The 27,786-nt window shown below is 43.8% G+C and overlaps 1 protein-coding gene across 5 annotated transcripts in view; it reads right to left on the bottom strand.

Moving 5' to 3' along the window:
• Window positions 1-27,786, bottom strand: part of LOC119562399 (discoidin domain-containing receptor tyrosine kinase B) — a 272,877-nt gene that overhangs the window by 8,026 nt on the left and 237,065 nt on the right. For 3 of the 5 annotated variants that reach the window (XM_037875591.1, XM_037875593.1, XM_037875594.1), the window contains 3 exons: window positions 6,671-6,810; window positions 6,342-6,549; window positions 900-1,106 (listed from right to left, as the gene is read on the bottom strand). In XM_037875591.1, coding sequence (XP_037731519.1) covers window positions 900-1,106; window positions 6,342-6,549; window positions 6,671-6,810 — 555 coding nt within the window. Of the gene's footprint in view, window positions 1-749; window positions 782-899; window positions 1,107-6,341; window positions 6,550-6,670; window positions 6,811-27,786 lie in introns of those variants that run through there. The other 2 variants (XM_037875595.1, XM_037875592.1) reach the window with 2 other exon arrangements.

Genomic DNA, 27,786 nt, shown 5'->3' with positions numbered 1-27,786 from the left:
GTATGCTAAATAAAAAATTGTAACTGAAATGTATTAGTCTTGTCAATACCTATCGATTGATCCAAAAAAAAGTTTGCCACGCCCAGTCTAACGCCCATAACGCTTAAATCTGTCTACCGCCCACATAACCATATATTGAGATCAGGGGTACGTGGCGCATTTCAGTCTCGCTTTGCTGCTTGCATATCTCCATTTCCCTTTTGTTTCTTTAGCTGAGTAACGGGTATCTGATAGTCGAGGTACTCGACTATAGCGTTCTTCCTTGTTCATGCTAGAATGTATTAGTCTCGTCAATACCTATCCATTGACCCAACAAAAAAAGTTTGCCACTCCCACTCTAACGCCCATAACGCTTTAATCAGTCTGCCGTCCACATATCCATATATTGAGATCGTGGGTAGGTGGCGCATTACAAACTCGCTTTGCTGCTTGCATATCTCCATCTCCCTTTGGACCCTTTTACTGAGTAACGGGTATCTGATAGAAGAGGTTCTCAACTAAAGCGTTTTTCTTGGTTTTTGGTATGTAGATGGGTATTGACAATAAGAACAAAATCTTATTTAACTTGTTAAAATTGTTCAAATATATAAAAATCAGGGCGCTAGGCGAGATTTTGCGTTATGGGCGATTTTCGGCGTTAAAGTGGGCGTGCGCTGCGCAGGAATCTCTAGAATCTGCATGCCTAATCCCAGCATTGTACCTACCTGTTACATTCTGTCCGGCGAATCTAGTATACCCTTTTACTCTACGAGAAAGGGGTACAGTTAAAAAACGCGGACGTCTTCGCAAAATGAAATATAAATATTGATAATCTAAGTAATAAGTCAATGTTCGAGGACTCAAACAAACGTAAGCATTAAAAAAGGCAATTGTACTTATCATGCTATTTGGCCACTTACACTGCGGCCCGTTTTTGTATTTGCTATTGCCGCCGGAATCGCCGGCCGCAGACGCCAAGCCCTCTCCCAGGCCCCCGGCAAAGCCGCCCCCACCGATGGGCTTGTTCTTGTTGCGCTGGAATTCGTTGCTCCTTATGTCATCACGAGTGTCATGCGCCTGACTTGCAGAGTTGCTGCGCTCGTCTGTAAAATTTCCCAGGGCAGGCACTAAAGGGGTTAAGAATGGGATAATAATAAAGAGTTAGACTAGATTAAAGCTATAAGATGATAAGCGAACGATTTCACTTTATATAAAGAGTTGGCGATCTCACTTCATCATGCAAACATCTTTGGGTCATAATAGATCAGAAATGATTTGGGGTGGGCCTGCTGTTTTTCCACCCGATAAAAAAAAAGGTTCTTCAAGTGGCTGACCTCGTTTCCTAAGGCAGTAAATGACGTAATTACTATGCAAAGATATTTTAACAAAGTGCCGGCGTTGAGGCTGCTGTTTTGAGTTATGTCCCTGGTGGCAGGGTTTGTTCCCGTCGCTTCCCTTTTACGAAGGGAGTATCTGGCATCACCCAACTGAACGACCAAAGAGCTATAACACTTTTAAAATACTTTAAATATTTCGTGCCAATTTTATCACACGCACAGACAGGAAATGGAACTCCAGGGGTAATGGTAATGGCAAATATGCAGCATATTCTAACTAATTCCCTTCGTGTGCCCCCAGGGCCTCTCACTAGTCTCATTGTTATACCCGATAGTCCTACAGTAAAGGGGTATACTAGATTCGTCGAAAAGTATGTAACAGGTAGACAATCAGAAACTATAAGAGATACAGTGTTGGGACTTGGCATACAGATTTTTGGGCTTTAGTGTTTTAATATTTTGTAATAACTTAAATAAGAGTTTGTTCTTATTATCAATGTTGAAATTTGTCATTAAAAAGTAATAACAATTTAATAATCAATTTTTTGGAATCCAATCGAGATTGCACACCACATGGAGCAAATAATCTGTTTTCACTAATACACCAACAAGCCGCCAGGGGCGCTATTGGCTAGTTGGCGCTGTAGGCCAAGTGGCGCTATAGGAGGTAAAAAAAGCAGATTTGCTTTAAGCATATCTTCATCCCTCTCGCACTCCCTTAAGCTGAGTATCGGGTATCTAACAGTCGAGGCCATCGACTATAGCGTCTCGTCTTCTTAGTATCAGATGTGCTCCGCTTTTTAAGAAGTAGAAAGATTATAGATTCCTTCCAAAATTCTAGAAAATTATGCTCGCTAACTAGGGGCATCAAAACACAGTTGGAGTGAGGAAGAAGGTATGACTAGGACCTACTGTACCTTCTAACGCCCACATTATTTAATATTTTGTTGAAGTATAAATGGGCATTTGTTTCTGATTCTTTCATTAAAAAGTTATTACCAAATAAAGTGTGCAGCCATCTCCCTGGCACTCCCTTTAGCTGAATATATATTTTTTTTCTTGTTATACCCGTTACTCGTAGAGTGAAAGTGTATACTAGATTCGTCGGAAAGTATGTAACAGGCAGTAGAAAGCGTTTCGGACCCCATAAAGTATATATATTCTTGATCAGGATCACTAGCCGAGTCGATTTCGAGCTTCTTGCGGAGAGCAAGTTTGTTCCAGCAGGGTGCCACGCCCACTCTAACGCCCACAAACCGCCCAAAACAGTGGCTCCTACAGTTTTGATGCTATAATACAAATTTTAACTGAAATTTATTGTTCTCATGAATACATATCGATTGACCCACAAAAAAAGTTTGCCACGCCCACAAACTTTAAAAAATCATAAATATGAAGGCGGATATCTCGGAAACTATAAAAGATTGAGAATTGGGATTTAAGATTTAGATTCCGTTGCTTTGTACGCAGCGCAAGTTTTTTGTCCGTCTGTCCAGATGAACGCAGAGATTTTGGAAAGTATGAGATCTAGGCTATTGAGATTTGGCGTGCAGATTCCTGAGCCTCTTACGCATCGCAAGTTTGTTTCAGTAGACTGCCACGCCCACTCTAACTCCCACAAACCGCCCAAAACTGTGGCTCCTACAGTTTTGATGCTAGAGTAAAAATTTAAACTGAAATGAATTGTTCTAATCAATGCCTAACTATCAAAGATAGAGAATTGGGACAGAGAATTGGGAAAAAAATCTCTCAATCGCCCACAATTTTCATGCCAGATACAAAATTTTAACTGAACTGCATTGGTCTCGTCAATACCTATCGATTGACACAAAAAAAATTTACCACGCCCACCCTAACGCCCATAACGCTTAAATCTGTCTACCGCCGGTAGGTGGCGCATTTCAGTCTTGCTTTGCTGCTTGCTTATCTCCATTTCCCTTGGTCCCTTTAGCTGAGTAACGGGTATCTGATAGTCGAGGCACTCGACTATAGAGTTCTTTCTTGTTATTTTTAAGAACTACAAGGTGAGTTCCAAAGTAAACAGGACTTTAAAAAAAAAGACAGAAGAAATGGTTTTTTCGGCAAAATCAATTTATTTTATTCAAAATAGTCTCCTTCTGCTTTAATATAGCGTTTTGCACGGTCCAAAAGCTTGTCGAACGAGTGTTGTAGCTCGTTGCCCGGTATGGCCGCCAGTATGCCGGTGCAAGCCTTTTGAATGGCCTCTCCTTTCATCGGCAAATGCATTTTTCCGAAAAGGTAGAAGTCGCACGGTGCCATATCAGGTGAATACGGGGAGTGGTTGATGGTTAAAATGTGATTTTTGGTCAAATTGTCGGACACAAGCGTCGACCGATGAGACGGCGCATTATCGTGCAACAAACGCCAACTTCCATCTTCGCGATATTCGGGCCGAACACGTCGAATACGGCGCACCAAACGCTTCAAAACTCCAAGGTAGAATACCGCATTAACGTTTTGGCCGGGTGGAACAAATTCTTTGTGGACAATTACCTTTGGAATCATAGAAACAAATCAGCGTTGTCTTCACTTTTGACTTCTCCAGGCGCGATTGTTTGGGTTTCGGCTCGTCCGGCGCTCCAATCAGCACTCTGGAGTTTCGTTTCGGGATCATATTGAAAACACCACGTTTCGTCACCAGTCACAATCTTGTAAAGGAAGTTCGGGTCTTTTTTTGCCTCTTTAATGATGTCCTTCGAATGTTGAATTCTGAGCAATTTTGGACGTCAGTCAATTTGTGCGGAACAAACCGTGCACACACCTTTTGTAAGCCCAAATGTTCGGTCAGAATGCGATAAATCGATGTTTTGAAGATGTTCATTTCTATTTCTATGAATTTCAATGAGGATTTCGGCTGATTTTTTATGAATTCACGCACAGTTTCGATGGAATTTTCGGTGATCACGGATTTTGGTTGGCCCACTTGTTCATCGTCATTTATGTCCTCACGACCACTTTGAAAACGTTGAAACCACTCGTGCACTCTGCTACGGGATAGGCAATCATCGCCATAAACTTGTTTCATCAATTGAAACGTTTCGGTAAAAGTTTTACCAATTTTAAAACAAAATTTAATGTTGGCTCTTTGTTCGAAGCTCATTTTCGCACCGATGACAAAAACATACTGACACTTAAAACGCAAGAACCTCACTTCCAATAGATGAAATGTCATGAAATTTTTACTGGAAGTCGATAAACAATAGCAGATTCTAACGCACCAATTGACATATAGATGGCGCCACTAGAGGGCGCTAGATTCAAAAGGTCCTGTTTACTTTGGAACTCACCTTGTAAAAATATTAGTGTTTTAAAATAATGCATTTTAAAAGCAGAGATTTCAGAGAACTAAATGCAAACGAAGAAAAAACGCTATAGTCAATTGCCTCGACTATTAGATACCCGTTACTTAGTTTGAGGGAGTGCGAGAGGGATTAAGGTATGTTTACTTTTTATACCCGTTACTCGTAGAGTAAAAGGGTATACTAGATTTGTCGGAAAGTATGTAACAGGCAGAAGGAAGTGTTTCCGACCCCAAGAAGTATATATATTCTTGATCAGGACCACTAGCCGAGTCGATCTAGCCTTGTCCGTCTGTCCGCCTGTCCGTCTGTCCGTATGAACGCTGAGATCTCGGAAACTATAAAAGCTACAATACTAGGATTAGGCATGCAGATTCCTGAGATTCCTGCGCAGCGCAAGTTTGTTTCAGCAGAGTGCCACGCCCACTCTTACGCCCACAAATCGCCCAAGGCTGTGTCTCCTACAGTTTTGATGCTAGAATAAAAATTTTAACTGAAATGTATTGTTCGCGAATATGCCATGCCTACTTTAACGCCCACAAGCCGCCCAAACCTGTGGCGCCCACAATTTTTATGCTAGATAAAAAATTTCAACAGAAATTGATTGGTCTTGTCAATACCTATCGATTGATCAAAAGCCACTCTAACGCCCATAACGCTTAAGTCTGTCTACCGCCGGTAGGTGGCGCATTTTAATCTCGCTTTGCTGCTTGCATATCTCCATTTCCCTTTGGTCCCTTTACCTGAGTAACGTGTATCTGATAGTCGAGGTACTCGACTATAGCGTTCTTCCTTGTTTTTTTAATTACAGTATTAAAAAGTGATTTATTTGCTTATTTAACCAACACACCTAGCCTATAGCGCAACCTATCTTCTTCTTCTGTTGCGTCACATAGCCTATAGCGCCAACGAGCCTGTAGCGGCCCTAGCGCCTTGGTGGAGTATAAGTGAAACCAGCTTGTATTCCGCATGTGGTGTGCAATCTCGATTGAATTGGAAAATATATATTACAATTTGGTTATAAATTTTTAATGAATGGTGAGATTTGAAACATTTTTAGGCATGTAGGTGGGTAATGATAAGATCAAAATCTCATTTAAAGTTTTACAAAATGTTTAAAAAATATGGGCTTTAATCGGGTTCTAGAGTTATGGGCGATTGTGGGTGTTCGAGTTGACGTGACACCCTGCTGAAACAAACTATCGCTGCACTGGAAGCCCAAGAATCTACACTCTAGCTCGTATAGTTTCCGAGATCTCAGCGTTCATACTGACGGACGGACATGGCTAGATTGACTCGGCTAGTGATCCAGATCAAGAATATCTGGGGTCGGAAACGCTTCCTTCCTCCTACCATCAATAAAACTCGCGGGCCAGGGAAAGTTTCTCCTTGACCTATTTCTTATCTTATTTTGTCTGCGGTTTGCATTTAGGAAGTAGAGAGGGTTTCCGCATTCAATTAACTTCACTTCTTAAGCCAAAGGAAAATGTTTTTGTTAATTTATCTCCAAGCCGTTTCTTTTCCTTTCTTCCCTTCACTGTTATTGGCCAACATGTCGAAAAAATGTTTTATTCCATATTGAGTAAATGTGAATGGTGAAAAGAAGCTGAAATATGCATTGTACGCATGCATTCCCACTTCCTCAGACGGCCTACTTGAGATGACAAGTGCAATTCCCTGCCCGGCATCTCACGAACTGACTCACCGGATATAAAGCTGATCTCCGACAGCATTATCCATTTGACAGCAAAGTACAAATTGATTTTTAAGTATTTGCCCACACGATGATGCAGCTTTATAGTAACATCGCGTGCATGATCCATTATAGTGTCAGGCATGTAGGAGAACTGCACAGGCTCTCCCGAGAAGTAGCGCCCGCCAATACTAAAGAAGACCTTGGCATGCACAAATACCTGCGAAAAATAATACAGTTTTGCAATTAGTAGAAAGTTGGGATAATTAATTTTATTGAATTTAATTTAGTTATTAAATGTATTTTTGGATAACTTCTGAAAACTAGGATATGAAACTCACTTGAACATCCTTGGTAAACATATTGTTTGTATGAAGCACGATGGCACTAAAATTGCGAACAGTATCGAACTCAAATACAATTTCAACCGGGTTTCCCAGCAGTCCTGGAGTATCGTTCCGCCAGCCAATCCATTCATAACCTGAAATTAATAAAAAAAAAAATCAAAATTAAATAAAACAAGGAAGAATGCTATAGTCGAGTACCTCGACTATCAGATACCCGTTACTCAGCTAAAGGGACCAACGGAAAATGGAGATATGCAAGCAGCAAATGCGCCACCTACCGGCGGTAGACAGATTTAAGCGTTGTGGGCGTTAGAGTGGGCGTGGCAAACTTTTTTTTAGATCAAACGATAGGTATTGACAAGACCAATACATTTCAGCTAACATTTTTTATCTAGCATGAAAATTATGGGCGCCACAGATTTGGGCGGTTTGTGGGCGTTATAGTGGGCGTGGCATATTCGCGTAACAAAATTGCGCTGCGCTCAAGCCTACGGAATCTAAATCTGAAATCCCGTTTCTCTATCTTTGATATTTTCCGAGATATCCGCGTTCATATTTACGATTTTTTGAAGTTTGTGGGCGGTTTGTGGGCGTTAAAATGGGCGTGGCAAACTTTTTTTAGGTCAATCGGTAGGTATTGATAAGAACAAAACATTTCAGTTAAATTTTTTGTTCTAGCATCAAAAGTGTAGGAGCCACAGTTTTGGGCGGTTTGTGGGCGTTAGAGTGGGCGTGGCACTCTTCTGAAACAAACTTGCAATGCGCAGGAATCTCAGGAATCTGCATGCCTAATTCCAGCACTGTAGCTCTTATAGTTTCCGAGATCTCAGCGTTCATACGGACAGACGGACAGACGGACATGGCTAGATCGACTCGGCTAGTGATCCTGAACAAGAATATATATACTTTATGGGGTCGGAAACGCTTCCTTCTGCCTGTTACATACTTTCCGACGAATCTAGTATACCCTTTTACTCTACGAGTAACGGGTATAATGAACATTTCATACCACCACCAACATGGCAGTGCTATGGCCCATTTGGGGTGAAGTGTTCCCAAATGTCCAAAAACGAATAAGTGCTCACGGCAGGTATATGAAAGTCGGTTTCGGTTGGGGATAGACTCTGTATAACTAGAGCCAATGCGAAGTTTGAGACATATTTTGTGCTACTGAGCCTTGTTTGCATGGCTCTTATTTAAGTGCTGTCACGATTCCCCTATGTTGGAGGTTTACTGAAGAGTTCAGGGGAGTGAGGTTGCCTTTGGAATTGGAAAACAAAACCTAACCAAATTTAATGCAATTCCTTCTGTCCAAGCAGGAAGTGACGTATAGTATTGATTTCCACGTACAATACAACTTGGCAAGAAATGAGTAAAAGGCGAGACATGGGAGTGCTGGGTATCAGTATCATACAGATGTATTGACCTCATCTCGAACTACGACTGCATTTCTATTTTTCTAACAGACCTTTTCCTCCTGCGTAAGATTTTCAATAATTTTTACTATTGACCATTTGCCAATTCATGAAGAATTCAATGGAAATTGCGGGGCAAGGCACTAATAATTACCGACATGTGAGCCACCTAATGATCCAAAAGGTATTGTTTATTATACCATGACTCTTATAGTAAAAGATTATACTGTACTCGAAGAAAAATATGAAACATGTGAAGCGTTTTCAAATGCTGTTATAACGAAAAATATAAGAGCTAAAGAGTTCGAATTTCTGAATAAGATTCCTTAGCTTCTGATTAAGTGCAAGTGCCAACCACATTTTCACGTCCCCAAATGCTCACAACGCTTAGGTCTGTCTATGTGAGATTTTGTTTTGTTTATAAATCCTCATCTACATTGATATAATAAGACCCTTTATTTTATAGGTGAGCAACTTAAGTTTTCGCTGCTAGGCTACGCAGTTGGCGACATCGGAAACAGTCGCTCTGGCGTCAAATTTGTATACCCGTTACTTGTAGAGTAAAGGGGTATTCTGGATTTGTCTGAACGAATGTAGCAGGTAGAAGGAAGCGTTTTCGACCCTATAAAGTACAGGATCACTAGGCGTGTCGATCTAGCCATGTCCGTCTGTCCGTATGAACGCTGAGATCTCGGATACTATAATAGCTAGAATAATGGGATTTGGCACGCCAGTTAAAAGATTGATGCAATTTTTAATTTAAAAAAATCAAACTTTTTTTTATTGAGTTGGATTTAGAACTAACTTTTCTTAAGTTTAGCGATTGTTTTTTATAATCTCGCGTCGCTCCATCGCTGCCGCCGTTTCTGCCGATGTGGTTGAATCTGCTGACGTTCTTCGTTGCCATTGGCTGCTGCTCTTCTTACCGTTAACAATTTTCATAGAAGAACAAGAACTGAAATTTATTAGTCTCGTCAACATCTATCGATTGACCTAACTAACTGATTCACCTATTAAAATCGCGGGTAGGTGGCCCATAACAATCTTGCTTTGCTGCTTGCATATCTCCATATTTCATTGCTCCCTTTAGCTAAGTAACGGATATCTGATATTCAAGGTACTCGACTAAAGCGTTCTTCCGTGTTATCCCTGTATTTCTTGGATGCACCTAGTCGAGTTCAATCAACTTGGAAAATTCGCTGTTCTATATTTCCACGACCGCTAACCAAAAAATGCAGTCTAGAGCGCTACTTGATTCGGGCGAACTATATCTTGGAGATTTCACTGCTGTTGGCTGCGCAATCAATGATTACTCTTACTTTTGTCTAGGGTTAGCTTCTAACTGCTGTTGATTGTGCAATCAATGTTTACTCTTATTTTTATTTGATATTTAATAATGTTTTGGGTTTTTACTCTTTCCTCCTTAAACGCGACTGTCCTCGGTCGCAACGTAAAAGAGTACAGGTCCAGAATGTCGCGGCGTTTCTAGCGGAGAGGTTGGAGCACTTTGCGTTGATCTCCGCCTTCTTAGGAGTTCCGTGATCGATCCTATTACTATTAGTAGAAGGATGGTGGATGATCCGTAGCTTACGGAAGAATCTATGATCGTTTTGCTTCTTAGCTTTTCCAGCATTTTTGTATTGTTTATGTTCAGTTCCTTGATCATTTGTAGTGAGAGAACATCCTCTTATTTCGTCTTCTCTCCCATTAGTTGGAATAACGGAGGTTCTGGTTTGTCTACATTGATTTACCTCTACTCAAAAATAGTTTCGCCAATTGTTTCTATTGAATTGCAGTATAGTATTATAAAGGCTGATTATCTCTGATTATCATTCGTTGTAGTCAGACGTGTTTTCTTTTCGCTATGAATTCTTATTCGTGCTCCGAGTGCAATGTTGAAGTTACAGCAGCGCAGCTTCGCGGTTTTGAGGCGGTTCGTTGCTCATCGCTTTGTCGTTATACTTTTCACACTGCATGTGTTGATCTCCCGGAGGATGATATTAGATTATTAACAAATATGCCGAATCTACTCTGGCAGTGTGATCGCTGTGTTGTGAGTAATGATTCACACTCCAAAATCGATGAAGTAATGGAAGAACTTCATGACCTGAAAAGTTTATACATGGATTTAAACTCAATGTTTCTGAAGGCTTTTCCCAATTCTACCACTGACAATAGCAATGTCAGTCAGGGTAAAAAAGTGGTGAAAACATTGGCTCCAGCTTCTTCAATTGGTCGTCAAGCCAAACATGCAGACCTGATACCTTCTGCACCAGTTTCTACTGCCGCCAGGAACCATGCAAAGAATAAAAGGAACAAGAGGCGAATAGTTGGTCAAGCTCCTAGTTGTTAACTACTCGAAGTTGTGCCGAGCAATAAATTCCTTCATATTGGTAGATTCAGAGCGCACGTAAAATCTGATTCTGTGTGTGAATATGTTGCAAGTAAGCTATGTGTGGATACCGCCACCATAATTTGCAAGCCTTTAGTCAAAAATGGTGTAGATGTTGCTACACTTGAATTCGTCAATTTCAAATTAGGAATACCTGAGCAGCACTTTCAGACTGTGTTTAGTGATGCGTTCTGGCCCAATCCAATCAAGGTCAGTCGATTCATCCACAGGGATAGGCCTATTGTTGATGGAAACGTTCTGGATTTGCACAATCATCATACATCGGACTCAAAAAACCCCCAATAATCGGCGCCTCTGGTGTCGATTTGACTACGGCAAATTTTTATGATCCTCTTCCTCATCTTCATGCTACTTATTCGCAATGTCAACGGCCGCTGGTTTCGACATCGCTAGCTGCTACCATTACTCTCTCATACGCCGCTCCCTGTGCACTCTTAAGTGTTGGGCTCCCGTCACTTCCAAATCAAAAACATCATCAGCTGGATCTTTCCTTTTTTGTTCCGTCTAACGTTCATCAAACGCTCACTGGAGAGGCGTTGTCACCAGATTCCATTAAGATTCCCGCTCTAAGCGCGCTCTTCGGAGATGTGCACTCATCACATTCAAAACAACATCGGCATCAGCTGGATTTGTCGTTGTCTATTTCGTGCGACTTTTGTCAAACGCTCTCTGGAGAGCTGGTCTCATCATATATCATCAAGATTCCCGCTCTAAGCGCGCTCCTCGGAGTTGCGCTCTCATCATCTTGCGCCTCTCTCCCGAAGTACCTAGAACATTGGCTGGATTCTTACTCTTCATTAGGTTGGAACCCGCTCATTGAAAATATGTTCTCTACATATTCGCCGCTGGAGTTAAACCAACATCGGATGCTGCTATCTTCGGATTCTGATACTATTGAGCTCAGCGCGCCTTTTGGGATAGCGCTCTCTTTTATGAGTAGTCGGATACACTCTTCACTGTGCTCTTCATCGCCTCTCTCCATTGATGCAATTTCTTCTACGCTCTTTAAATGGCCGTCACAGAACAGGCATACGTCCGTAAGAAAATCATTTACATATTCTCAATTCGACTGCACCATTATTCCATTGAACGACGATCTCAACCTGCCTATAAAAATACGTACGGATACGTTGCGCAAGGTACTTAATAGTACTTATGATCATGCGAGGCCGACATCTAATTTGGATGTTGAGAATTCCTCTTCAACAATATGCGCTGACTGGCAACCTGCTAGGGGCTTGCCTGCAGTAGACTCAAATAGCCATCATTCAGGAAATAATGGCCTGAAAATATACTTTCAAAATATATCCGGCATGAGAACTAAAACGCAGTCTGTCTTTATGAATACTTCCAACAGTGACTATGACATTATCATACTGGTTGAGACTTGGCTAAATTCTAACTTTAGTTCGAATGAATTCTTCGATCCTAAATTATTCCAAGTTTTTCGTAAAGATAGAGACTTCGGCAGAATGCAGTGCGAGAGAGGACGTGGTGTCATCGTGGCTGTTAGCCGTAAATTCTGTTGCACTGTAATTCGACTCCTTAATGATGACTCCCTTCTGGACCAATTGGCGGTGGCGGTGTCTGGCTCATCCGGGAAGATATCTATTGTGGCTTCCTATGTTCCACCTGGCAGTGATTCTGGGCTTTACCAGGCTCACTTAGACAACATCTCTAACATACATGCCAGCTTGGAGGACTCTGATGGCATATGTGTGGCTGGAGACTTCAACCTCAGCTCTGTTTTCTGGACGTGGGACCCACAAGCATCTGCTATGGTGCCCGGAAATGTTCATCATTCACATGAAATAATTGTCATTGATGACTGTTTTAGTATGGGCCTCACCCAAATTAATAATGTTTTCAATGATTTGCATAAGCTGCTTGATTTAATCTTCATTAATTCTATTGTTCACTCTAACGTAACTATGGCTGAATTTACGATTTCAAATTGTGTTGTACATCACAAACCCTTGTGCCTAAACATCGAATTTTACAGCTTTCTGCCATTCAATGATTCTAATCCTAGATATATATTTGATCCCTCTAGTTTGAGTTCCCTAAGGAATTGCCTGCTATCCTTAAATTGGGGTGCTTTGCTATCGAACCCTTGCATAGAAACTAATTATAAAACCTTTCTTTCAACGATTAGAAATACTCTTGACAGCATAGTCCGTTCCAAGATACGGGGTTCCTACAGGCTTCCTTGGTATACTAAGGGACTGCAAAAAATCAAAACCCTTAGAAGCAAATACTACAAAAAATGTTCTAAAACACATAACCTGGCCGATGGTGAAAGATATAGGCAGCATAAACGGGAGTTTGAGTTTCTTAATAAATTTCTATATAGCCAATACATTTGTGAAGTTGAGCATAGTTTGAAGGCCAACCCTAAGGCGTTTTGGCGCTTTGTCAACTCAAAAAAAAACACATTCGTCTATACCTTCAACTCAGCTCAGGCAAGTGGCGACCGCCTGTTCTAAGTCAGCCTTACCCGGGTACGGCGGATCTCTGCCCGGGTGGACCTGTCCTTTCTCCGCAGCTCGTGGGATTTAACATGGAGAACTTAACAAATACTAAACAAAAAGACTGCACAAGACGAGAGCCCGACACTCTTATAAAGTCGGAAGTCGTAACCAACGACGAGAGAAAGAGCAAGATCACGGCTCTGACTACCCCAGTCCACGTGACGTCTACCCCTGCCAAGGCCAGCGAACAACGCAGCCGGCTAAGCCCAACTCGCCATAGCGACAAGCCCAAGCCTCCCACCAGCGTAGGTGTGGCTAACCAGCCACTCCAACCTGAAGGGAGCGCCAAAGCCGGTCTCGTGGTGAGTACCAGGGCAAAGGAGTTTAAGAGGGTTCCACCTAACCAGGCAGGTCCTCTTAAAAGAAAGAAGGCTTCTAGGATCCTCAAACGGCTGGCCACCAATCCGATACGTGAGGATCAGACTTCGAAATTGGATTACCAGAAAATCCAAGAGGACATCGCCTGGGCGAAGGCGGTAATCCCAGACTTCGACATCGCAATGACTACCAGCAACAAGCGAGAGAGGTCGATGGAGTCAGCTCAACCAGCGAGCAAGAAGGCCAAAGTAACCAACCGCGGCACATGGTCGAGATCCTTTGCGGAAGTGGTAAAGGATCGGAAGATCATTGGAGTCATCGACCAGAGCGATGAAGGCGGAAGGATCCCAAGAAACCATTGGGGTCTGGTTAGACGGGCCCTTGCGACAGTGGCCTTGAAAGTGCTGGACGAAAACCCAGGACCGCCACCCGATTGCACAGATGCAGGGTGGTACCAGGGCAACGTAAAGTTGATCGCCTGCGAAGACGAGAGATCGGCAGCGCTCTACAAGGCTGCAATTGACAAAGTCGGCGAGGTCTACCCCGGGGCCAAGCTGGCAGTTTGTGAGGCTGCAGACATCCCGTCTCGACCGAGAGCAAGGGTGTGGCTGCCGTCGGAACCATCGGAACCAGAGGCTATACTCAGCCTGCTGACCAGGTTCAACCCAAAACTTCCAACAGACGGTTGGAAGGTGGTCAAGGTGGAGAAGACCGAGCGAGTCACCATGAGCGTGGTCATCCTCCTAAACAAGGCATGCTTGGAACCCCTCGCAGCCCAACAGCACAGAGTGAACTACGGGTTCGATAAGGTGCAGCTTCGTATTTATGACACCGATAAGATAGCGGCAGACAACCTGGCTGCCTGTGCGTCGTACGAACCCCCGAGCGACGACGAACCAGATCACGAGGAGGCCACCCTCACCGGCTACGTGTCAACCGACTCGGAGCTGACGGAGAGCCTGAAACAGCTGTGCACCCAGGACACAACCCGACCAGGGCGCTCTGTCCTCCAGGACATAGCGGAGGAAGCGGAGGGTACCCAGCCCGACCCCAGTCCCAAAGATGGTGCAGTTTCTGCAAATTAATCTGCACCACAGCAAGGCAGCATCCGCTGCCCTCCTCACCCGCCTGGCAACAGGCAACATAGACGTAGTCCTCATTCAAGAGCCATGGATTGTTGGTAACAACATCTGTGGCTTATCAACCCCCCTATACAAGCTATTTTACACCAAGGACAAGGGTAAAACCAGAACCTGCATTCTTACAAAAACACACTTTAACACATTTCTTATTCCACAGTTTAGCGAAGGCGACCTTACCACGGTCAGACTGGAGCTAAGCGAACACACCCATCACACCATAGCATCATTCTATCTGGCTCACGACCACGAAGGGCCACTACCAAACACCACTACACAACAACTCATACGCACTCACTCATCTAAGGAACTCATCCTGGGTGGGGACGCTAACTCTCACCACACACAATGGGGAAGTACAAACACCAACGAAAGGGGTGAGTTACTCTACGATTATCTCCTTCAATCAAATCTATTCATCTGCAACAAAGGTAATGACCCAACTTTCATCACTAGAAATAGGAGGGAAGTACTAGACATTACTCTAATATCTGATCCCCTACTTAACCAACTAGAAACGTGGAAAGTGGGGATCGAACACTCATTCTCAGACCACCGTTACATAGAATTTACAATAAGTCTAGACCATCCTCCAGCCGAGAACATCACTAATCTAAGATTAACCAACTGGGGATACTACAAAAATCTCCTCAACAGGAACATACTCGCTCCCCCGACACGCATACACAACCGTCAAGAATTAGATAACCTAGTTAACACTTTTACTGATATCTGCGGGGAGGCCTTAAAAAGGGCCTGCCCAAGTAGAACAGTCAAAACAAAGCACAAACCCCCATGGTGGAACCCAACCCTGGCGAACCTTAAAAGAGAGTGTAGAACTTACTTCAACAAAGCTAAATATAACAATAGCGAATCCTCCTGGAATCTATATCATTCAAAACTAAGCCTATACAAAAAGGAAATAAGAATATCAAAACGAAGAGCCTGGGCTAACTTCTGCAGTAGCATAGAATCTACTGCGGAGGCATCCAGACTCAGAAGAATTCTAGCTAAAGCTCCAGCTACCATTGGCTATCTTAAAACCAATGCTGATGGCTGGACGGAAAACAGTCAGGAAACCCTTGAACTACTGTTAGACACACACTTCCCTAACAATACCCAGGTAGTGGAGGACCTCCACATAGAGGTGAATCTAGACGACCAGAGTATTGCCAACATTTCAAACCCTGACCGCATTCAGCGGGCTGTTAACTCTTTTAAGCCCTTCAAATCACCTGGCCCAGATGGGTTCTTCCCGGCCCAGCTACAACGGACATTAGATATGTCCCTTCCCTGGCTGACAGCCATCTTCCACGGCTACCTTGCTCTAAACCATATTCCAACAAGGTGGCTGGACGTTAAGGTAATTTTTATACCGAAAGCCGGCAAGCCCTCCCACACCAACCCAAAGGACTTCCGCCCGATCAGTCTCTCTTCCTTCTTGTTGAAGACCCTGGAAAGGCTAATTGACACCCATATCAGACTAACCATCGACCATAGCCTACTCTCTGACGCACAGCATGCGTACCGTAAGGGTAGATCAACCGATACCGCCCTCCACTCTCTAGTGTACAGTATAGAACGAGGCTTCCACAATAAGGAATACTCTCTTGCAGCGTTTCTAGACATAGAAGGCGCCTTCAACAACGTCACCCCAACGGCGATCACTGGTGCTCTGACTGAACTGGGCATTGAGCGGCCCATAGTGGGACTCATACACACCATGCTAACCAGCAGGGTAGTGCACTCCACTATGGGATCGGCCCTCTCGACCAGGAATGTCAGTAGAGGAACCCCACAAGGGGGAGTACTCTCACCTCTTCTATGGGTTTTGGTGCTATCACTTCTAGAAGAGGCGGGCACAAAAGTGGTAGCCTACGCGGATGACGTGGTTATCCTACTGCAGGGCAAATTCCCGCAAACCCTTTGTAATCTAATGGAGACAGCCCTATCCACCCTTTCCCGGTGGACGGCTGGCTGTGGACTGGGAGCTAACCCGGAAAAGACCGAACTAGTTCTCTTTACAAGGAAGTACAAGGTACCAATTCTAGTTCCCCCAAAACTACACCAAACGCGCCTAACCTTCAGCAACCAAGCAAAGTACCTAGGTGTCATCCTTGACAAAAAGCTCCTCTGGACTGATAACATCCTAGATCGCACACGCAAAGCGGCCATAGCCCTCTTCGCTTGTAAAAAAGCCATAGGGAGGAAGTGGGGTTTCTCCCCCATGATAGTTCACTGGCTATATACTGCAATAGTCAGGCCCATTATCCTCTACGGAAACATCGTTTGGTGGCCTTCTCTAGATAAGAACTGCAACCTCCGGATCCTTCACAAGATCCAAAGGAGCGCAGAGCTCTGCATCAGTGGGGCGCTGCGCACTACCGCCACTGAGGCACTAAACACAATTCTCGTTCTCCAACCCCTGGACCTACTTGCCAAAAGCTGGGCATCTGCAACAGCGCTGAGGCTCCGTGAAGCAGTGGCATGGACAACGGGCTCCACGGGTCACTCCATTATCCTATCAAAACATTCACCCCTACCACGTTATACAGACTACGTCCCACCCATAGTCAACTTCGAAAGAAGATACAAGATTCATATACCCACCCGTTCAGACTGGGACAACCTCCCACATCAATTCGTAAACGCCGTCAACGTATACACGGACGGCTCCAAGTTTAACTCCCAAACAGGTGGGGGAGTCTTCTCCCCCGAATTAGACATAAAAGTCTCATTCCGCCTACCAGACCACTGTAGTGTTTTTGAAGCGGAAGTGATGGCAATTCAGGAAGCCACTACCCACCTGAACACGTCTGTACATAAAGACAGTGATATCTTCATATTCTCGGATAGTCAAGCTGCCCTCAGGGCCCTCGACTCCTATGCAACGAGCTCAAAAACAATCTCTGAATGCCGCAAATCTCTTAACGAGATGGCCACTCATCTGAGAATCAACCTCATCTGGGTGCCTGGGCACCGCAACATTGAGGGCAACTGCATAGCAGACGAGCTGGCTAGACAGGGGACAACCGCCGATATCCTTCGTGATAAGGACACGGTAGGGATGCCCATGGCTACCTACAAGCTCCATCTCAGGCAGAGATTGTATACTCTTTCATTTTCATTCAGGACGTAAGCATTCAAAAACTACTATGCTTCTTAAGAAGAACAGAATACTTCGCGAAGGCAGAAAACCCATGAGCTAGGGAAACGGATCTTTCAGAGATCATGTGGTATCACAAGGGGCCCATTGTGGCCTAAGTGAGGGGACTAATATTTAGTCTCCAACCACTCCTACCTAACCTAACCTAACCTAACATACCTTCAACAATGTCGTATGGTGATGTTGTTGCTTCCACTGAGGCCAATATCGCAAATTTGTTTGCTGCCTTTTTAAGAATTGTATTGCCAGTCTTTACCTACCCCTGCAAATTCTGTTCTCTTCTTCCGTGTCTCAAGGAAGATTCCCAGTTAGATGGAAAATTTCTAGAGTCACGCCGGTCCATAAAGGAGGAAGTAAATTTGATATTTCTAACTATAGGCCAATTGCTAAGATCAGCAAAATTGCTAACTTGTTCGAATGAATAATTTTCAAAAAATTATCTTTCTTAATAAAGTCTTACATCGAACCTAATCATCATGGCTTCATGCCCGGTCGATCTACGAAGACCAACTTGGCTGTCTTTACCAATCACTGTATAAATGCATTTGAGGATCATTTGCAGATGGACACGGTTTACACAGATTTTGCCAAAGCTTTTGACAAGGTTTGTCACTCTGCCTTAAAGGCTAAACTTTCCAAACTTGGCTTTCACTCCTCTTTTCTTAACTGGATAGCATCGTATTTGGATAACCGACACTATCATGTTGAAGTAGGTGGTGCATTATCCCATCCTTATAAAGCGACATGTGGACTTCCTCAGGGTAGCTCCCTTGCCCTTTAATTTTCATTATTTTTATAAATGACATTTGTGCCTGTATCCATTTTTCTAACTTCCTTTTATATGCGGATGACCTAAAGATATTTAGGACTGTCAGTAACGTAAATGATTCGATATTGCTTCAATCTGACCTAGATAGTATCGGCAGTTGGTGTTCCAAGAATAGTTTGCCTTTAAACCTTAACAAATGCCACATCGTTCGTTATGCGAAATGTTCTGTAACTATTCCATCCACTTATCACATCAATAACTACCCTCTCTCTGTTTAAAATGAAATAGTTTATCTGGGGGTTTTATTTGATGACAAATTTCTGTTTAATGAGCACCTGAGTTTTATATTACCAAAGGCTTATGCAATGTTCGGCTTTGTTAAGAGAAACACTTTATTATTCAAAGATCCGTATTCCAGATTGTCTGTATACTATGCTTTTGTCCGTTCTAGGGTTGAATATGCTTCCTTCGGTTGGAATACCTCGGGAAGTGTCCAGATCAATAGGATTGAGAAGTTGCAGAAAAAGTTTTTGAAGTTTGCATTGCAATCCTTGCATTTTACTGAACCGGCACCGCCCTATGATAGTCAGTGTTCCCTGCTTCACACTTGTTCCTTGAAGGATCGCCGTGCAACTGCTGGCCTTCTCTTTCTGAATGATCTGCTAGTATGAAATATTGATTGTCCTTGCCTGTTGGGATGCATCAATTTTAATGTTCCTGCCAGGAATCTCCGTACCATGGTTCCATTTCTGGACCGTGCTGTCAGGACTAATTATGCTCGCAATGAGCCACTACTAAGGGCTCTTAGATTATTTAATTCTTTGCCTTCTAGCATTAGATTCAGCTGGGGGACCAATAAGGATATACTAAGGCAAACCCTTAGGGAATATTTTTAAAGTAATTTTCAATAATAGATTTAAGGTAATCGTATGTAGCCAGATAAGGATTCATCCATTGGCGATAAGTAATTAAATAAATAAATAAAGGAACCTTGCTGTTCCGAATTTTTTTTATCCAGCGAGAATGGTAGTTCAGCATTATTGTGCCTGGCAGTACTTCCTCGAAGTCCGAATTGATAATCTTACAATCTGGTTCTCGAAAGATCAGGAGGGCGTTTTCCAAAGTATCGTTGCTTAGATCTAACATAATTTCTGAATTACATATTGTCTTATCATGGAACTCGCAATGTTTTATTATTGCAAAAAGTTATCTCTTACATTCTAACAAATTTTCATATTTTTTATAATTAATTATTTGGGCTTTTTTTATTGCTTCAATTTAAAAAGTTCTTCAATTATGTGTTTTAATGGTTGGGGGGCTAATAATATAAATAAGGTCGCTACCATTTGTCGCTAATTTAACTTTCGCGAACTCCAATAAATCTTCAATATTAAAGAATAAGTTTTTTTCATATTTAAAGATATCTTTCACTACTGTGGTTCCCGTGCTTGTGAATACAAATGAATTTATTACGTTAGTTTTAGTCCATGCTCTTGCGTATATAATATTGGTTATTTCTTCTTTTATTAATGAGTTTAATGCTTTAAAATGTTCGATTTCTGAGTTATAATTTCCTTCGAGTTCTGGGTAACTTTTAATGGTATTAGTAACATTAGTAAGTATGTTAATTTTTTTATTATTAATATGTTAATTACTACTTCTTTGTTATTATTTTCTAATTGCTCATCTATCTTATTTTCCAAGATCTCGTAGTCATGGTGGTCTGCTGATTTCGCCAATCATTTCCATGCGGTACCTATTGCTTCTACTTGTATTGCCCTTTTCTGTCTTTATGTGGATCTGTGGATCTGTTTTAGTTCGTAGGAAGGGTATGGGTGTAATGGATGAGATGCAGTGGGTGATTGAAATAATTCTTCTAATTTCGATAGTGTTTCTTCACAGCTTTGTAAGCTAAAGATGTGAATGACTTTAAATGTTCCGTCCTGCAAAGCCACCAGTCCGGTTTTGAGTGAGGTGATTTGTTAGTTGGAATAGTCGAGGACTGTGGTTATCCCCAAGCATGTTGGAAAAAATAACCTGATTGATCGATTTATCATATTCCTGAACTGTTTAAAGATTAAGTCCTCAAACATTATTCTCTAACATAAACCTTATTGCTGCTGAGCCTAATGCGCATTCATTGTCCATTATTATCCACTTTGACATTTCCCTCAACGGATATTGCAGTCTTTAAGCATCTCATTTATTTATTTTCTTTTTTTAATTTTTTTTTTATCGATTTAGCGTCGCTTGTGAACAGATGTGTTAACTCTTGTGCTCTGAGTTTTTGTCTTATTCAGTGATTTCTTGCGAGTGTCTTGTGTTTGTTTATTAACAAAGCATAGCCTAACAGTTGTGTTAGTGTTTTTGACTAGATCTCCCAGTAAACGGGTATGTCGTCATAGTTATTTTAACATTTCTATTAGATTTGTTTAATCTCCTTGCTTTGTTAGTGTAATTTTACACACACTAATCTTGCTAAAACTCTTTTATTCCCACTCTCTCTCCCGCTCTACATTACAACTGAAATTAAAACTTTCTCTGAACCTGCCGAATTTCTGGTAGACTTTTGGTGTGCTATTTCTCTTATACTCTATCTCTTGCTTGCTTTACATTGTAACTGTTCGTGCGTAAAGTTGTCAGTGTCCCACAAGCAACGCTCAGTCGATAGAAGATTTATTCTCTCTTGCTCTCTTACATTTAAATTAATACGCGATCTCGCGCTCTTATTTTTTTCGTGTTTTTTGTGCCTTTGTGATTTTGGAATTTGATCCCAGTGCCAAATTTACTTGAGGTATTTTTCATATTTTATTTTATTTTATTTCATCTGCTTTAAATGGCTCTTGTCTGCTCTAAGAAAAATTGTACTCTTTCGTCTTCAACTAAAGACCCTTTTATTTTCTGCTGGCTCTGCGAATCGATGATGCACGTTAAATGCGCAGGATTTACTGGCAGGCTTCTGATAGGCTTCCTTCAAAGCTAAACAGGCCTCCTTGGTTTACCAATGCGCTTCAAAGACTTAAAAACCTTAAAACAAACACCTATAAAAAGTATAAAAAATCGGGTAAGCCATCTGATTTTTCGAAATATGTGGTGGCTCGATCGGACTTTAATGTTCTCAATAGTCATTGCTATTCTATGTATTTAAGTCGATGTAAATTTGAATTTTCAAATGATCCGAAGCAGTTTTATAACTTTGTTAATGCCAAGCGTAAGTCGTCGGCATTGCCTTCATCGGTACGTTTTAACTCAATGGAGGCATCGACGGATTCTGAAATTGCTGATTTATTTGCCGAGTTTTTCCAAACTACTTATAGTTCGGCTGCTTCGTCAAATTCTAACTACCCTAATCCCTTAAATAGGGCGAATTGTATTTTTACCCCTGAAATTACGGAAAGTTCTCTCTTAAGAGACTTAGCAACAACAACGCTTACTTATTCTCCCGGTCCAGATGGACTCCCCGGGTGTGTGCTTAAGTTTTGTGCGTCAGCCATATGTAAACCGATTCTTAAACTTTATAACTTGTCTACTTCATCATCAGTTTTTCCTACTATCTGGAAGGACTCTTTTATCATTCCACTTCACAAAAAGGGTGCGGCCAAAGAACTAGTGGGATGGGTCGGAGGGCGCCGAGCTGAAGGCTACCGAACGGGTCGCAGGTTGCGGATAGCGAGCGCCCTGGTTCTCCAGGGTAGCTACGAATAAGCGTGGAAGTTGGACACGGCCCGGCTACCGCTAAGCCCCCAACACGAACAAATAAGTAGCCCCGGACAGTCAGCGGGTATCTGCGCCGTAGCAGTACCGACGTCGCGCTTGTGCTGCTGCCTCCGACAAATAGCTCACACATACCCACTCACACATACCACATTCTTTGAACCTACCTCTTCCCTACCCACACAACTCATCTCACCCCGGGCTGGACTAAGGTGAACTCGTACCGTGCCGAGAGTCAATCTGGCTGGGAGCCCGAGTCATCAAAAAACTCAGTCTCAAACGGTGAGCTCAGGCAAGTGGCGATCGCCTGTTCTAAGTCAGCCTTACCAGGGTACAGTGGATCTCTGCCCGGGTGGACCTGAACCTTCTCCGCAGCTCGTGGGATTTAACATAGCCCAACTCGCCATAGCGACAAGCCCAAGCCTCCCACCAGCGTAGGTGTGGCTAACCAGCTACTCCAACCTGAGGGGAGCGCAAAAGCCGGTCTCGTGGTGAGTACCAGAGCAAAGGAGTTCAAGAGGATACCTCCTAACCAGGCAGGACCTCTTGAACGAAAGAAAGCTTTTCGGATCCTCAAACGGCTGGCCACCAACCCGATACGTGAGGATCAGACGTCAAAATTGGATTACCTAAAAATCCAAGAGGACATAGCCTGGGCGAAGGCGGTAATCCCAGACTTCGACATCGCAATGACTACCAGCAACAGCATCAAGCGAGAGAGGTCGATGGAGACAGCTCAACCAGCGAGCAAGAAGGCCAAAGTAACCAACCGCGGCACATGGTCGAGATCCTTTGCTGAAGTGGTAAAGGATCGGAAGATCATTGGAGTCCTCGACCAGAGCGATGAAGGCAGTAGGATCCCAAGGAACCAATGGGGTCTGGTTAGACGGGCCCTTGCGTCAGTGGCCTCGAAAGTGCTGGGCGAAAACCCAGGTCCGCCACCCGATTGCACAGATGCAGGGTGGTACCAGGGAAACGTTAAGTTGATCATCTGTGAAGACGAGAGATCGACAGCACTTTACAAGGCTGCCATTAACGAGGTCGGCGAGGTCTACCCCGGGGCCAAGCTGGCAGTTTGCGAGGCCGCAGACATCCCGTCTCGACCGAGAGCGAGGGTGTGGCTGCCGTCGGAACCATCGGAACCAGAGGCTATACTCAGCCTGCTGACCAGGTTCAACCCGAAGCTTCCAACAGACGGTTTGAAGGTGGTCAAGGTGGAGAAAACCGAGCGCGTCACCATGAACGTGGTTATCCTCTTGAACCAAGCTTGCTTGGAACCCCTCGCAGCCCAACAAAACCGGGTGAACTACGTGTTCGATAAGGTGCAGCTACACATCTATGACACAGATAAGCTAGCGGCAGACAACCTAGCTGCCTGTGCGTCGTACGAACCCCCGAGCGACGACGAATTGGAACATGAGGAGGCCACCCTCACCGGCTACGTGTCAACCGACTCGGAGCTGACAGAAAGTTTGAAGCAGCTGTGCACTCAGGACATAACCCGATCAGGGCGCAGTGTTGTCCAGGACATAGCGGCGGAAGCGGAGGGTAACCAGCCCGACCTCGGTCCCAAAGATGCTGCAGTTTCTGCAGATTAACCTGCACCACAGCAAGGCAGCATCCGCTGCCCTCCTCACCCGCCTGGCAACAGGCAACATAGACGTAGTCCTCATTCAAGAGCCATGGATTGTTGGTAACAACATATGTGGCTTATCAACCCCCCTATACAAGCTATTTTACACCAAGGATAAGGGTAAAACCAGAACCTGCATTCTTACAAAGACACACTTTAACACATTTCTTATACCACAGTTTAGCGAAGGCGACCTCACCACGGTCAGAATGGAGCTAAACGAACACACTCATCACACCATAGCTTCATTCTATCTGGCTCACGACTACGAAGGGCCACTACCAAACACCACTACACAACAACTCATACATACACACTCATCTAAGGAACTCATCCTGGGTGGGGACGCTAACTCACACCACACACAATGGGGAAGTACAAACACAAACGAAAGGGGTGGGTAACTCTACGACTATCTCCTTCAATCAAATCTATTCATCTGCAACAAAGGTAATGACCCAACTTTCATCACTAAAAATAGGAGGGAAGTACTAGACATTACACTGATATCTGATCCCCTACTTAACCAGCTAGAAGCGTGGAAGGTGGGGATCGAGCACTCATTCTCAGACCACTGATACATAGAATTTATAATAACTATAGACTGTCCTCCCGCCGAGAACATTACTAATCTAAGATTAACCAACTGGGGATATTACAAAAATCTCCTCAACAGGAACCTACACGCTCCACCGACGCACATACGCAACGGTCAAGAACTAGATAACCTTTAACACTTTTACTGATATCTGCGGTGAGGCCTTAAAAAGGGCTTGCCCAAGCAGAACAGTCAAAGCAAAGCACAAACCCCCTTGGTGGAACGCAACCCTGGCGAACCTTAAAAGAGAGTGTAGAACTTACTTTAATAGAGCTAAATACAACCATAGCGAATCTTCCTAACAAATTTATACCATACAAAACTAAGCCTATACAAAAAGGAAATTAGAATATCAAAACGAAGAGCTTGGGCTAATTTCGGCAGTAGCATAGAATCTACTGCGGAGGCATCCAGGCTCAAAAGAATTTTAGCAAAATCTCCAGCAACCATTGGCTATCTAAAAACCAATGCTGACAGCTGGACGGAAAACAGTCACGAAACCCTTGAACTACTGTTAGACACCCACTTCTCTAAGAACACCCATGTAACAGAGGACCTCTACATAGAGAACTTAGACGACCAGAGTATTGACAACATTTCGAACCCTGGCCGCATTCAGTGGGCTGTCAACTCTTTTAATCCCTTCAAATCACCCGGCCCAGATGGGTTCTTCCCGGCCCAGCTACAACGGACACTAGATATTTTAAGGTAATTTTTATACCGAAAGCCGGTAAAACCCTCCCACACCAACCCAAAGGACTTCCGCCCGATCAGTCTCTCTTCCTTCTTGTTGAAGACCCTGGAAAGGCTAATTGACACCCATATCAGACTAACCATCGACCATAGCCTACTCTCTGACGCACAGCATGCGTACCGTAAGGGTAGATCAACCGATACCGCCCTCCACTCTCTAGTGTACAGTATAGAACGAGGCTTCCACAATAAGGAATACTCTCTTGCAGCGTTTCTAGACATAGAAGGCGCCTTCAACAACGTCACCCCAACGGCGATCACTGGTGCTCTGACTGAACTGGGCATTGAGCGGCCCATAGTGGGACTCATACACACCATGCTAACCAGCAGGGTAGTGCACTCCACTATGGGATCGGCCCTCTCGACCAGGAATGTCAGTAGAGGAACCCCACAAGGGGGAGTACTCTCACCTCTTCTATGGGTTTTGGTGGTCAACAAACTGCTATCACTTCTAGAAGAGGCGGGCACAAAAGTGGTAGCCTACGCGGATGACGTGGCTATCCTACTGCAGGGCAAATTCCCGCAAACCCTTTGTAATCTAATGGAGACAGCCCTATCCACCCTTTCCCGGTTGACGGCTGGCTGTGGACTGGGAGTTAACCCGGAAAAGACCGAACTAGTTCTCTTTACAAGGAAGTACAAGGTACCAATTCTAGTTCCCCCAAAACTACACCAAACGCGCCTAACCTTCAGCAACCAAGCAAAGTACCTAGGTGTCATCCTTGACAAAAAGCTCCTCTGGACTGATAACATCCTAGATCGCACACGCAAAGCGGCCATAGCCCTCTTCGCTTGTAAAAAAGCCATAGGGAGGAAGTGGGGTTTCTCCCCCATGATAGTTCACTGGCTATATACTGCAATAGTCAGGCCCATTCTCCTCTACGGAAACATCGTTTGGTGGCCTTCTCTAGATAAGAACTGCAACCTCCGGATCCTTCACAAGATCCAAAGGAGCGCAGAGCTCTGCATCAGTGGGGCGCTGCGCACTACCGCCACTGAGGCACTAAACACAATTCTCGATCTCCAACCCGTGGACCTACTTGCCAAAAGCTGGGCATCTGCAACAGCGCTGAGGCTCCGTGAAGCAGCGGCATGGACAACGGGCTCCACGGGTCACTCCATTATCCTATCAAAACATTCACCCCTACCACGTTATACAGACTACGTCCCACCCATAGTCAACTTCGAAAGAAGATACAAAATTCATATACCCACCCGTTCAGACTGGGACAACCTCCCACATCAATTCGTAAACGCCGTCAACATATACACGGACGGCTCCAAGTTTAACTCCCAAACAGGTGGGGGAGTCTTCTCCCCCGAATTAGACATAAAAGTCTCATTCCGCCTACCAGACCACTGAAGTGTTTTCCAAGCGGAAGTGATGGCAATTCAGGAAGCCACTACCCACCTGAACACGTCTGTACATAAAGACAGTGATATCTTCATATTCTCGGATAGTCAAGCTGCCCTCAGGGCCCTCGACTCCTACGCAACGAGCTCAAAAACAATCTCTGAATGCCGCAAATCTCTTAACGAGATGGCCACTCATCTGAGAATCAACCTCATCTGGGTGCCTGGGCACCGCAACATTGAGGGCAACTGCATAGCAGACGAGCTGGCTAGACAGGGGACAACCGCCGATATCCTTCGTGATAAGGACACGGTAGGGATGCCCATGGCTACCTACAAGCTCCATCTCAGGCAGAGATTGTATACTCTTTCCAACAACCGTTGGAACTCAATCTCAACATGCCACAATTCTAGACTCACATGGCCAAACTATAACACGAAAAGAACAAAAACTCTCCTACAATGTAGCAGGGAGGACATCTCCACTCTCCTAAATGCCCTCACGGGCCACTGTCTTATAGGGACTCATGCGATAAGGCTGGGTCTAAGTAACCACGACTTCTGCCGCAGCTGCAAGGAGATAGACGAAGAGGAGAGCATCGAACACCTCCTATGCTTCTGCCCAGCGCATAACCTAAAGCTCTTTCAAACCCTAGGTAGCTACACACTTCCGAACCTTGCGGCCATTCAGGACGTAAGCATTCAAAAACTACTATGCTTCTTAAGAAGAACAGAATACTTCGCGAAGGCAGAAAACCCATGAGCTAGGGAAACGGATCTTTCAGAGATCATGTGGTATCACAAGGGGCCCATTGTGGCCTAAGTGAGGGGACTAATATTTAGTCTCCAACCACTCCTACCTAACCTAACCTAACCTAACATACCTTCAACAATGTCGTATGGTGATGTTGTTGCTTCCACTGAGGCCGATATCGCTAATTTGTTTGCTGCCTTTTTTTCCTCGAACATGGAACCTTCCGATGATTGGTATGACCTGGAAACTTTAAATTCAATTGCAGAAATTTGCAACATTGGGAGCCTGGACATATCGTATGATGACATTTTTGAAGCAATTAGTTATTTTGATGATTCCCCAAGACTAGACTTTGATGGAATTTCTTCATTCTTCCTTAAGAATTGTATTGCCAGTCTTTACCTACCCCTGCAAATTCTGTTCTCTTCTTCCGTGTCTCAAGGAAGATTCCCAGTTAGATGGAAAATTTCTGGAGTCACGCCGGTCCATAAAGGAGGAAGTAAATTTGATATTTCTAACTATAGGCCAATTGCTAAGATCAGCAAAATTGCTAA

Source organism: Drosophila subpulchrella, unplaced genomic scaffold (genome assembly GCF_014743375.2).
Source record: "Drosophila subpulchrella strain 33 F10 #4 breed RU33 unplaced genomic scaffold, RU_Dsub_v1.1 Primary Assembly Seq44, whole genome shotgun sequence".
NCBI lineage: Eukaryota > Metazoa > Arthropoda > Insecta > Diptera > Drosophilidae > Drosophila > Drosophila subpulchrella.
This window is presented reverse-complemented; position numbering and strand designations above follow the sequence as displayed.